The sequence below is a fragment of the Typopeltis vanoorti genome, chromosome 19 (assembly GCF_054136105.1).
Source record: "Typopeltis vanoorti isolate ZY-2024b chromosome 19, IOZ_Tvanoo_1.0, whole genome shotgun sequence".
In the NCBI taxonomy this organism is placed as follows: domain Eukaryota; kingdom Metazoa; phylum Arthropoda; class Arachnida; order Uropygi; family Thelyphonidae; genus Typopeltis; species Typopeltis vanoorti.
Genome location: NC_143567.1, coordinates 88,353,906 through 88,368,445, shown reverse-complemented (window position 1 = coordinate 88,368,445; position 14,540 = coordinate 88,353,906). Strand labels below are relative to the sequence as shown.

At 34.2% G+C, this 14,540-nt stretch overlaps 1 protein-coding gene across 4 annotated transcripts in view; it reads left to right on the top strand.

Moving 5' to 3' along the window:
• LOC150096320 (protein FAM13A-like) overlaps window positions 1–12,179 on the top strand; it is a 486,855-nt gene extending 474,676 nt beyond the window's left edge. For all 4 annotated transcript variants that reach the window (XM_090408854.1, XM_090408851.1, XM_090408853.1 and 1 more), the window contains one exon: window positions 9,378–12,179. In XM_090408854.1, the coding sequence (XP_090264980.1) occupies window positions 9,378–9,443 (66 nt within the window). In that variant the 3' untranslated portion in view covers window positions 9,444–12,179. The remainder of the gene's footprint in view (window positions 1–9,377) is intronic.
• Window positions 12,180–14,540: the final 2,361 nt, after the last annotated feature.

The following is a 14,540-nucleotide window of genomic DNA, read 5'->3' as shown; positions in this document are numbered from 1 at the left end:
CAGATAGGGCTACCTCATTAGCACAGATAATTGTGAATGTGGGGTAACCCAGTCCATGGAACACCTTCTTTCTTGCCTCCTCCTTCAGTTGCCTTTCACAAAAGAGGACCTTGCATCCTGCACAAAAAAAGAGCAGTTGATGGCATAAGATACTGGAGGAACAGATAAGCTTAGGTGTTTATGGTCATTCATGACTTATTTTTAATGGTATTAACAACACCAAACTATTTTATAAACAGATATTTTATTAACTTGCTTATATTTCGCTGAATTTCAAATCAGCATCATCATCAGAGCATGTATATGTGACAGTGAGTAAATGAAACAATGCAATTGTAATGGACAAAAGATCTAAAGTCCTTTAGATCTTTTGTCCATTACAATTGAACAACGATTTTACAGATTTGTTGCTTTAGTATCCCATAATGCAATGCACATATCCTTACGGACATGTATAACGTGCTGGTTTCAATCTTTATTGAGGTATGTTTAAGTGTGGGGATACCGCTCCAAAAACTGAGTAATCCACAGAATCACCACTCTAAATCTTACTGAGTGACCCCTAAAGGATCACTACTAAACTCATCACACCTGACCTGAGAATCATTCCAGTACAGAAAACTCAGAATTGGTTCCACTAAGTAACAGACAAAAAGCAGCAACCAAGCAGAACCTCTCTACTTCCCAGGAAGCAAGCTACCACCATAGGGAACTGAGGTCTCATCAGTGGCAGCCAGACCCAGAAGTGATACCAAGGTTAAAATAATGCAAAGGTCAAATTTCCATATACAGGTAGTCAACAGGTGTCACACCTTATTACTAAAATACTCTGGATTAGAGATAGGTAATGAGAGTTTTTTCACTTGTTATACTATAAATAAAAGTCATTCAAATGTAAGCAAACCAAGTTTACACGTGAAGTCATATCACTACTGGACTACTTGTATATAGAGACCGATGACTTCACATCAATTGTCCTATTGCCTTGGTATCCTTAGTAACTTTAGTAAGCCTTTAGTACCTTAGTAACCTTGGTATCGCTACTGGGTTTGGCTTCCACTGATGAAGCTCTCAATAAAGCTCAAAACCAGGCTGGGTAGTGGCCCTTCCCATAATGCATAGTATTATACATGCTCCTGTGAGGATATGTGCATTGCATTATGGGATACTAAGGCAATGGATGTTGAAGTCATTAGCTTCTATATACAAGTAGCCCAGTTATGAAGTGACTTCATGCACAAATTTTGTTTGCTTTCACTCGAATAAAGGATGAAACTTCTTGGTGTCTTTAATTTACAGGCTACAAGAACATCTATAACTAGTGCCTTAAACATTGATCTACATACTATCCTCAAATGGAGTGAGGATAACCTTGTTATGTTCAATGCCACCAAAACACAGTCTTGCCTTTTCTTCATGCAAAAGAGATCCCAGTTTGTCTACTCTTACCCTAAGTAATACACAAATCACCAGACATTATCAGATCTCATTACTTGGACTGATGTTTATCTCCAGTCTTTCTTGACATTTATAGCCCTCTCAGCATATAAGAAACTTGGCATTTTCTTTCATTCAAGAGCCTGTTTTGCACCCACCTAACTCTTCATTATATACAAATCCCAAATCCTTCTGTGTTTAGAATGTTGCTCACATGTTTGGGGCAGTGCACTTAAAACTTCACTTAAAATCCTTGATTAGGCTTATAGTTGATCCCTCTCTTACAGACTCACTTCAACCTCTATCTCACAGGTGCATTGTTTTCAGCACTGTATCTATTCTATACGTACTTCCATGGTCACTGCTCCTGTAAATTGGTATCTATCTTTCCTCCACTTTCTGTTGCATCTGTAAATATAAGAGCTGCAGCTGCTGAACACCCCTTTATTGTGCAACTGCAAACACACCGAAGCTGCTTCTATTCACCCTCTTTTATTCTGTGTACCTCTGTCCTCTGGAACAGACTTCCTCAAGAAGTATTCCCAAACAACTACAAATTTCAACTCTTCAAAAAAAACATCAATAAACTTCTATCACAGTCGTCTTCTACACCTCACACGCAATACTGATGTGCCTATATCCCTTGACCTGTTGTGTATGGAATTAATACATGTGTGTGTGTGTGTACAGATACACACACACATATATATATGTGTGTTATAAAGAGAAAGAAAAATGCCCTTCTGACTGAATCAATCTGCATAGACCTTGGTCTTCCTCTAGGTCTCTTTTTTGCCATGGCATCAAACACCTGTTTTGCTAACCTTTCCTTACCCAGTCTATTTAAGTGGCCAATACCACCTTAGATTAGCTTTGCTAATTATATTAGCTTCAGTGCTCACAATGTGAAGTTCCTTTCTAATATCTTTATTTTTAATATGATCCTGCCATTGATGCCATCTGTTCACTACATTCATATCTATGGTCTGTAGTCTTTGATCCGGTGCTTTATTTCTAATCCAACTATCAGATCCATAACTAAAACCTGGTTTGAACAGTGTCTTATACTACTGGTTTAGTGTTTTGGCTCATCTCTTATTCCTTATAAATTTATTCAGCTAGATAACCACCATACCAGTTTTGCTTATTCTGTTGTCTATTTCTAGATTTAATTTGCTATCTTCACTAAAAACTGTGCCTAAATACCTAAAATATTTTACTTGTTGTTATATATATGTTACGGTTAAAGTGATAAATCCGGTTATTATTAACAATAACCGGTTAAAGTGAATAATTCCTAGAGGAGTCTGGTACATGTAATAAAAACATGTTTGTAGGTTTTATATATAGGTTTTCATTCTCAATAGAAATTATAACAGGTTAGGTTAGTTTATAATTAAAAAAGTAAGGAAAGTACTTTTTTTGTACTCAATGAAATCATTATAAACTAACCTAACCATTTTTGGTTGGAAATCATTATAAACTAACCTAACCTTATTAATATAATTAACGGCTATTTTAGCCTGTTTTTTTAGGAATGTCCCTTATATTTAATACATTGGCTAACATAACTCAAAAAGGGGTATGTATATATTTTAGGGCATTATGGGAGAGTATAGAAAGCAATTATGGCAGAATAAAAAATGTGGAAAAATTTGTACATACCTTGTTTTTGGTTTAAAGATGCCTTCTAAATCCAAGCTCTTGCTGAAAGGTTGTATGTAAACGGGGGGGGGGGGGGGGGGGATCATGGGGATGTGCTTGAGACATGGGAAATAAGTTTGGAAACCCGGATTACTATTAATAATATATATATATATTATTTTGTTGTGGGAAGAGGGAAGGAGAAGGGGGAAAGACGAAGGGGAAGGGTATCCTTATGTGGAAACTGGGGCAAGGGTTTACGGGGTGTGGACCGTTTCGGTCATCGTCTGACCATCGTCGGAACTTTGTGGGAATGACTGTAGGGCTATGTCAAGGCTGCAAGTTGCATCTGCCAAATTTGGGCATTTGTTGTCGCTAAATGGCTGGAGGCATGGCTTAATTTGTAAGTTTTCGAACGTCTAACATTCGGAAATTAGGTGGGGTCGGTGGACGTTGATAGAATTTCCACCGCATTTTATGGCAATAGTTTTGGATATTCTAAGCATTGTTTCGTTTTCTTGTTTGTCAATGATTATGGCTTTGTCAATTTGGGGGGGTGTTTTAGTTCAAGGGCGTGAGCTGCAATTTCTGTCTTTCCTGTATTCTGTGTTTTGTTTTTCTTTTTGATGTTGCGATGCTTTTTTGTGTTCAAATATTCTGGAATGGGAATATTGCAATCCCTGAAGTGCTCTTGTAGTCTAGTCCATAACGACCTAATTGTAGAGCCCGTGTAGGTGATGTCACAGTCTTTTTGACAAGGAAATTTGTAGACTACGTTGTGGTGTTTGAATATTTCTTTGTGAGTGAGAGATTTGGTAGGTTTTAGGAAAGTTGCTAATTTTTGGTTTGTGGTGAATATTAGCTTGTCCGTGTTTTTGAAAATGTATTTGTAAGCCTTGTATGTGTTTTGGATGTATGGCAATTTGATGACCATACGTGTTGGGAAGTCTGCTTGTGTTGTATTATTGTTAAGACGGGATTTTGCCGTATAGTTCGCGTAATTTATTAGATGTGTGGGGTAGTTGCGATTTTTGAAAACGTGTTAAATACTTGAGTTCTGTGTTAAGAAAATTGCTGTTGGTTGAGAATTTGTAAGCATTGATAAATTGTGATAGGATGACTGATTTTTTAACGGAATATGGCTGGTATGAATTGAAATGGAGGTAGTTTCCGACATGTGTGGGTTTGTGGAATATCTTCGTGGCTATTCTGTTATGGCTTCTGATTAATGTAAGATTTAAGAAATTGATGGATTTGTTCTGTTCTGTTTCCATGGTGAATTGTAGTCTGTTGCTAAAATCGTTGAGGGATGTTTGTAAGGCGGAGATGTGTGAGGGTTTGCCAATGCATAGAATATCATCTACGTATCTGCCATAGAAGGTGATGCCGGGGGGTGGGGGGGGGGGTGGAGTAGAAGTGATTCAATGTGTGCCAGGAATAATTCCGCTAATTGTCCACTGATGTTTTGGTCCATTGGGAGACCGAAAATTTGAACATATAAGGAGTTGTTGAATTTAAAGAAACTGGCGGATATTGTGAGTTTAATCAAACTAATGATGTCATTTGGTGTTAATTTTGTGTGTGTGTGTGTAGGGTGTGGTCCTCAGAGAGTAGTGTGTGTACGATGTCTAAAGTTTTGGGAACATCCACGTTGGTGTATAATGAAGTTGCATCTAGTGAGGAGAGGATGTCATCCTGGGATGGAGTAGTGTTGCTTAATTTCCAGAATAGGTCATCTGTATTTTTGATCATACAGATAGACGTTGTTAGTAGTGGTTTGATGAGTTTGGCAACAAATTTTGATAAAGGAGCTGTGGTGGTGTTCTTGTAGGAGACTATGGGTCGTATCGGATAACCGTCTTTGTGGGTTTTGATGTTCCCGAACATATAGGGGGTGCATGTAGTGCGGGTGGTTGTGTGTCTCATTGTGGTTTTATCTATTTTGTTTTGACTTTTTAAGGTGTGTAAGGTGCTGTTTATCTGTTTTATGAGGTCGGGGGTAGGATCATTGTGGATTATTTGGTAGGTTTGTTGGTTGTTTAAGACAGCCATTATTTTGTTGTGGTAATCAGTTTTATTGATGATGATAACGGCATCTCCTTTGTCAGCTTTTTGGTTGATCATCAATAAAACTGTCATTTGTCATCAATAAAACTGATTTATTTATGTGTGATGAGTCTCTGACTCCATGGAAGTCAGATGTTAATAATAATAATATCCCTCACATTATTGTTTATTTTTATTTTAATATCCCTGCATGTAGTAGACTAATTCCTCTATATACAGGGGGAGATATTGAATTCATGCAAATGCAAATTAGTGCATGAGTCCAATCACCATCTCGGGAGTAATGGTAAAAGTATTGGAAAAGTTGGTTAAAGACAAAATTCAAGAATGGGTGAATCAGGATATGATACTCTATAGAAGCAAACATGGTTTTGTTAAAGGTAGATCCTGCCTTAGCAATCTATTAACTTTTTATAATAGAATGCATCTGAGTTGGACAAAGGAACTGGCTACACAGTGGTACTTCTGGATTTTGCTAAGGCTTTTGACAGGATACCCCATGGAACACTGTTACGCAAATTGGAGCAGATGGGCATGGATACTAAATTGGTGATATGGATAGGAGAATGGCTCAGGGAGAGATACCAGAAGGTGGTGTATGGAGGAGCCAAGTCTATGATGATTCAGGTGACCAGTGGTGTGCCTCAGGGCTCTGTGCTTGGGCCATTGTTGTTTAATTTGTATATAAATGATATAGGAAATGGCTTAAAGGGAGATATTCCATTGTTTGCTGATGATGCAAAGTTGGGTAGCACAATAAAAAATCAAGCTGATGTTGAAAGGTTGCAGGATGATTTTAAACAAGCTGGTAGAATGGGTAAAAGGTGATGGATGTCAGTTCAATGTGGAAAAGTGTAAAGTTATGCATTTTGGGATTAAAAGATTACCAGCTGTGTACTACATACTACATTTGATAGAACAGTACTCCAAGAGATTGATGAAGCTAGGGACTTAGGGGTGTTGGTAGATAGGGAGATGAAGTTCAGGGGACACATTGCTAAGGTGTCCAAGATTGCACATAGGATTACTTGGTTGTTGTGGAGCACACTGACATCCAGAGATAAAGAGGTTATTATTCTCCTTTATAAAGCATTTGGATTACTGTGCTCAGGTCTGGTCACCTGGATTCCTTGGTGATGAGGAGGCTGTGGAGAGGGTTCAGAGAAGAGTGACTAAGTTGGTGAGTGATGTAAAAGATTCTCCCTACATTGATAGATTGAGAGTTTGTGGATTGCAGAGGTTGGTTGATAGGCAGAGAAGAGGGGATATGATAGAAACATTGAAATTAATGAAAGGTTTTTATAGGATTGATGCAGGGGAAATGTTTCAGCTGTGTGATAGTGATGGAAGAACAAGAGGTCATCCCTGGAAATTAAAGAAGAGTGTGGTTAACAAGGGTGTGAGAACAAGGTTTTTTGCCTGTAGGGTGGTGAATGAGTGGAATTCATTGCCTGACTTAGTTGTTAGTTCTTCGTCTAAACGAATTCAAGAAGAGATATGATAGATATTGTTTTGCTAGTTTGGGTCTCCTGTGATGAGTCTACTGACTCCATGGAGATACCCGTAATAATAATAATATATTTGTTGCAGTCATTTTTATTTCCTTTTTTTCCCCATGGATTTGTCTAATCAGTACCTTTTCCAAGAGGTAGGTGTTTTTCCAGTAATACAAACCTTATTAAATAATTTCAGGTCATTCTTTTAATTTTTCTTCTGTGTTTTTGTATAATTCCATTTATATATTGTCTTGGCCTCTCCCCCCAGAAATTCTGGTTTTTCTTATAACAACCATAGAACTCATGCAATTTCAGATATAATATATATTGTTATAGTTAGGGAACACAAGATATTTTAATTTGTCTGCTATACTCACATTCCTGGATGCCTATCAAAATCATTGATAACTTTGAATCAGTTGTTAGCCCCTGGTTGCCTATTAAAATCATTGATAGCCTTGAACCAGTTGTCAGTGATTCACTAAAAGTGGAAATTGGCTACCCATCATTCTTCAAAAAAGTTAGTTAGGATTAGATGGCTCACTTATTCTCTTTGAGGAATAAGGCATTGGAAGACTTGTTTTATAAATTTTTACTTTTATCATCAGTCCAGAGATTCTAAAAATAAGTTACCAATGTTTTTTAAGTCTATTATTTGTACTTTTATGTTTTCTTTTCTTTATTCATGTATTTTATTATTTTATAGGTTTTTGGTTGTGGCTTTGATATATACTTTTCTGATTCTGTTATAGAATTGCTCCATTTTTATCTATGTAACTTCTCTTTTTGCAGTAGTGCTATTTTTTGTGTATTCTATTTCTGTTTCTGTTGTCTTGGAATATGACAATTTCTGGTAACTGCCTTTTTTTGTGATTATATTTCTTTCTCTTTTTCATCTATTCTGTATTCTGAAGTTTTCTGTTACTGCTTTATCATGATATCGTGATTAAGCAGTAACAGAATTTGTTATCAGTATTGTGATAGCAAATCGTGATAAAGCCCCCCCCCCCCTTCCCCACTGTCATTCGATTCTTCTGTAGCTTCTGTTTTTTGCATCATATTGGATAATGGGAGAGATGCTAATACAGTGATTTATTTGGATTTTTTTTTAAAGTATTTGATCAAGTATTGCATGATAAACTACTATTGGAAGTAGCAGAATGGGAATCGTTAGTAATTTGGTAGCTTAGTTCAAGGCTTCTTGACTAATAGGAACCAGTGAGTTGTGTATAGAGGTGCAGTGTCCAAAAAAAAGGAAGGTAACAGGTAGGGTGCCACAAGGTTCTGTTCTGGGATCACTTGTTTAACTTATATGTTAATGATATAGTTTATGGTGTGCATGGAGATATTCACTTGTTTGATGATGATGATGCCAAATTAGAAAGACTTCTATAGTTATTCCGGTTTTGTGACCACATGTTTATTAAAGAAAACTGTTTTTAAAACTAAACAAAATTTCTTCATCCTCCGAAACCTCCACATCACCCAATGAAAAAAACCAGGGGTTTATAATATTCACTGTTCCTGTGGCATCTGCTATATGGGCCAGACAGGGAGATCGGGAGAAATCCGCATGAGCAAACATCAAAAGGACGTACAAAATAAGAGAGAACATAAATCGGGATTGGCATTTCACACAACCTCTACAGGTCATGATGTACTCTGGGATAGAACAAACATTTCCTATATAGATAAGAATTGTTTCATGAGGAAATTCAAAGAGGCAGCAAATATGATTAAAATTCCTACTCAATGCAACAAAAAGCAAGATTTAATTTTAAATCAAGTTTGGTCATCGTTTATTAAAAATTTACCAATTTCAGACCTAGGACAGAGTTAGCGTGAACAACAGAACGCGACAACAAATAGCATTGTCTCCAGCTAACATGCATTAATGGTTGTATAGATCTGTTATTCAGTTTTTTACCGAACTTCTTTGATGTTCATAATATCAACACCCCCCCCACACACACCACCACCACTTCTGGTGCTTAAACAACAATTATTATGTAGTCTCTTGATGTTTTGAGTGTAATTTCTAATCTTTTAAATAATTTGATTATCAAATTACTTAGAAGTTTCTTATTGTTTCTTTAGTGCCTTCTTACTTTTTATGTTTCTGCTTTTAGATAATTTGTATATTGGCTTGGTTTAGTTCATAAAAATTCATCTTTATGTAAAATACTCTTTGCATTCTATGTAGTAGTTTTCATTATATGTTCCTTTTTCCTGAGTCTTGGTCTTTTTCCAGATTTTATTATTATTTTAATATATTATATATTGTTATTATTATTATTATTATTATGTGACACCTCCAAGGAGTCGAGAGACTCATCGAGGGAGGGCACCTCTGTACAACTCTGTCTCCAACACTTAATCCACCAACTGCAGCGAACCGCCACTACTATCATTTTTGTCTGTAAATTGTCTGAGTTCTCAAGGCAAATTTATCTGTATGCGGGATGAAAAACCTGAGTTTCCAGGAGAAAAAACTCTGCTATCTCCATATGAGGTAACAGGGTTAATTTAACTAATTGAATTAAATTTTTACACTTTGACAGAATGAAAGTAGTCTGTAAAAATTGAGAAAAGTTGGTTACCATAGGAATAATCCCTCATTTAACAGTAGAGTTGCTATTTATTTATTTTTATTTTTTGAAACCATTGTATTTATATCAGTTTGTTATATCTAAATATAAGAAAACCGGTTTTACTTTGTTTTTTTTTTTTCAGCATCTGAAAGCCAGATTGAAGTTATTGGATGCTTTAGTGACTAAACATGAACAAAAACATATCTAAAGCCTTTTCATTTATCAAATTTTATAAAAATTCCATTGTCATCAATGTAAGGTATCTAGCAGTGAGATGTTTAATGACTTTATCATGAATTGAAATAAAAAAAATTCTTGATATCTGTGTGCATGTGCGTGTGTGTATATTCAAGAGGAAAAAAGTGAAACATACAACTTTTCTTTTAATCTTTGTTAAAATATCAACTTGAGAAAAATAAATATTATTTATTGTCCTGTATTATTGTTACAACATTGATTTTTTGTAGTTGTTAAAGCATTGCAAAGTGTTTTCATTTATGTAGTTAACAGTTAAATAATGTACATGTGCAACGCTTGTTATGAAGGTGCTGTATGTTGCTATAGTCATATCCCTCCATTGAAATGTCAATTAATAAGAAACTTAGATTCTTTGAATGTATGAATAGCTATAGATGTTAGTGTGTACACTTAAAAATATATTTTTAATCAATAAAAAAAATCAATTGCTTATAAATTTAATATCTCTTTCTGGTACTGTATTCATGTCCCATTATTTTAATAGGATATGAACTGACTTCATTTTAATGTGATATTTTTTCCTTATTTAACAGTTTTAATGGTAAATGTGTCATAAGAAAGGACAGTAAACTTTTCTTAGTAATACCGATGTACATAAAATTGTTATATGAATATTGGTTATAAGAAGTTATTTTAGCTATTTAAATATTCTACATTGCAAGAATTTTTTTTTGCTATTATGGTGGTGCATAGTATGAAAATTTTAATGGCAATGCGAGTAGAAAATGGTCAGGAATATTTTAACAAAAATATATTTTTTTATCATAGCTTGAATTTACAAATATTAAGTACTGTTGCATAATTTAAAGTTTATGAGAAATATTCAGTTTCTATGCATATTTCAGTGATCAGACATATATCTCAATTTTTGTATGAACTCAAGAACTAAATTTAATAGAAATTATACAACAAACTGGTTAACTGGCATGTTATTCTAATTTCATTCCTAGTGAAATAAGCAGTCAGTTTACAAGAGTATTCTTCTTTTAAACCATTCATTTTTTCCTCTTCTCCTCCTCCTCCAAATAAAATAAGTTCTTTTGGCAGCTTGGAGTTCTGAAACTTACGTGTAGCATTTATGAAATGCCAGATATTGAACACATTACAATTAGTCTAATAAACATTTATACATCCAGTTAATTTGCTACTCTAAATTAACTGGCAAAATAAAACAATTAAAGTTGTGTTGCTTTGTTTACTTTCAGCTCACTTCTAGCATTATGTAAATCATTGGTTTGCTTCATATATTCAAAGTAGTACCAGTAAATTCTTGAAAATTTTGATTAAAAGAAATGAAAATTTACAAGAATTTTACTAATATTCAGATTCTGTTTACTGAATATGATGCACAACCAATTATGTTGAATGTACTTTAACTGATTTTTGTAAATGTTGTTTACTAAAACAAAGTTACTTCATTTTCATATTTTGGTATCAAGTTATGGCTTTCAACATTATATGTAAATGTATAATGAATATTTGGAAGCAAGCGATGATAGAATTATACTCTGAAAGAACTTTTTAGTGACAGTACTCCCCATGAAAAACTATAGCATATTAGCACCCAAGAGTGGGCTGAGGATTTTATTTGTAGTACTATTTTATATAAAATTCTCTCCTAATTCCATTTCTTTTGATTATACTCTGAAGGATGTAAATTGGCATAATACAGATTTTTATTTTAATGATATGTTAACAAAAAAGAAAGTATCAATAAAAGCTATAGGTTGATTCATTTGTTTGAAGTTTGCATCAGAACTGTCTATAATACATTAGATACTAAATTTATGTGGGTATAGTTTTTTTTTACTCTAAATTTGCTTTTATATTTCATGGGATGAAAAGTGGATTTCCTATAATCCAGCTGCTTTTTCTGGTAATGACTAACTCAGACTAGCTGGAAATTCTATAGCTTCTGTTCAGATGAGGTGAAACGTGTAGAGCAGAGATTTTTATTGACACCCATGAAATTCTTTCTGAGATGTTATCCAGGCTTGTTGTTATAACTTGCTGCATGTTTTTTGCACTTTATTTGCAGTTATTTGGTTTGTTTCAGTTTCCCTTGTGTTTTCATGTGTAATTTCAGCTGTGCATCTGAATATTATAGGGTGCTAAGAACATCTCATTTTTGATTGAGATGATGGCACAAATTAATATATGGGTATAGGTAATAAATAACCCGTGTGTGTGGGTTTGAAGCAGAAGAAAAATAATGTAATACTGATAGGAAAATGTGTAACATTTATGAAACAAGGAAGGAATCATTTTCTACTTCCATGAAGTAGTGCTATATCTCAGCCAAACCCTATATTTTAAAGAGGAGAATCTAACACCAATTATTTCAAAAATTCCTCATAAAATTCTTTTTTTTTTAGGTCAGATTTGTTTGTCAAACAAAATGATTTCCTGGGTGAAGGAAGTAGGAGAAACATTACAACTGATTAAAATGTCATTCATGCTAGTTCTAAGGTTCTTAATTTTGTTGAAAAGTTTTATAGTTTCTTGACTATATAAATTATATGTGGAGCTGTCTTAGTAGTTTTTATATACTTTGAATAAACCATAAATTCTAAGGAATAGTAATAGGGAATCAATTTATTGTTTCTATAATAAGTTTAGTTTAATCCTTTATCCAAGTGTGAGCAAACAAAGTTTGCACCTGAAAGTATCTTCAGGACTGAGCTAAGGTGGTGGTGTTGCACCACCTTAGCTCAGTCCTGAAAATACTTTCAGGTGCAAACTTTGTTTGCTCACACAAGTGATAAAGGATTAAACTAAACTTATTATAGTCTAACCAAGTGAAAAATAAACTCTCAACATTGTTTCATTTGGATATGTAGTGAATAACTATAGTGATTACTCCAGTTTATTTTTTCTGTTGATGGATTACATAGTTAGGTTTTGCTGTCAGAGACCAACTATCTTTCTATCAAGATTGAACATTGTATTATCCTTATCAGTTGTAATGATCCCCCTCCCTTCCCCTTGTTGGCTATTTATTTTTCTTGAAGCCAAGATTCCTTCATTAATAAATTGGCATTCAGGCAAATATTTTTGGCTAAATTCATGAAAATGGACATTGATCATGTGGTAGTGATTAGCAAACCCACATTTCTGGCCTAAACAAGAAGTAATAATTATTGACTTCTCTTAATTCCTTTACCTCCCGGAAGTTGATTATTCAGTGAAAATATATTTAAAAGTTTGTCAGTCTATAAAGGTAGACTTATGTATGTGTAAAATATATTACAATTGTTAATTAATTTTTGTCATGCTATAATGAGTTGTGTGAAGGTCCAATAAAATGTATTTTTAATAAAATTTTCTGTCAGAAGTATTATTATTATTTATTACAGTGAATATTTTTGTTGAATTGCATGTAAAATGTTATTCTTTGTGTTTTGTTCAAATATGAACAACAAAAAATGTAAAAAAAAAGTGAAGCTTGCAAAATTTAATGTGAATCTTACTTTCTCTGAATATCAGGGAAAATATATATCAGATTACATTCAACTCTCAGTATAGTAAATATAACAAATTGCTGGGGAAAAGAAAAACTGTCCATTAAAAGCTTTATTTAAATCTCTTATAAAACAGTAAATCATCAGGATATTGAATGATTTGATATCCTTTATCAATAAATTTTGTTATCCTGAGCTGTGTAATATATATATATATATATATAAATATATGTATAATAGTGGTGCTATTAATTGTAAATAATTCATGTAGAACATTCAATATTGATTCACTTGCATTTGTAAATTTTTCTTTATTGCAAGATTTCGCAATCATGAGTAAAGTATATTTCTTTGAATTTTGTTTTCTCATCATTTATATATAAGGCAATGATTTGTAAGCTGATCCAGAATTTAAATACCAAATTGAGTAAAATATTTATTCAGATAAATGACATCACTTTTAGGTATGCTAGGAGTCGTTTGCATTCATTCACTTTTGAGGATGTCACATTTTTGAATACATGAAGCTCACAAATATGAAGGGAACTCCAATAGCATCATTTCTTTCATTTCAGTACTGCAAATTAAATAAATAAATAAAAAAGGAATGAACATAGACTGGCCACCCAATTACAAAGAATAAAACAATTGTATATGAGGGATTTCTGAAAAGTAAGGCAACACATTTTTTTTTTTTTTTTTTTTAAATTTATTGATACACTTTTTCCAACAATAGATTCACTCATCAATACCAGTACTAAAGAAGTTTGTGTCCATACTGTAACCTACATTGCACTGCCTGATGAACTTCTTCATGTGTAGTGAAATGCCTTCCAGAAATGTGCTTAAGGGGGTGGGGGAACAAATTAAAGTCTGAAGGCACTAAGTCTGGGCTTTGGAGGGGTGTGGGCAGCGTTTCCCAACAATGACATCAACCATGAGTGACGTGTGGTGTAGCATTGTTGTGAACCAAAATCAGGATGTTTTTCATTAGTTGTTTGTATCGAATGTTAGCTTTCAGTTTTTCCAATGTTGCACAGTAAAGCTTTGCATCCATTGTTCCTCCCTTTGGCAAGGAGTCCACCAACAAAGCGCCTTAGTGATTCTAGAATACTGTGCCCATGATGTTTCAGAGAGTCTTGAATTTTTTGTGCACAGGAGATTGTGAATGTTTCCAGATCATGCAATTTTGTTTGCTTTCTATATATATATTTAAAGTGATGACCCATGTTTTGTCTCTCATGACTAGGAGAGCAAAAAAATCCTCACCTTTGTTGCTGTATTGCAACAGATTCTCCAGCCTCATCCCAGTGTGTGTGTTGCCTTGTGCTCATCACAATTGTTCGGGTGCCCAACAGGAGCACACCTTTCAAAAGCCAAGGACATTGCGAATAATTTCGTAAATAGTGGACTTATTTGAGTTCACCCCTTGTGAAATTTCAATTGCAGGTCTTCAAGAATGATGCCCTTTATCTGTGAAATGTCTTTTCAATGAATGCTCACCTGCCCACCTGATGTCAATCTTCTATGTCACAATGACCTGCTTTAAATTCGTTGCACCAAAAACACACCCAAATGTCACTTGG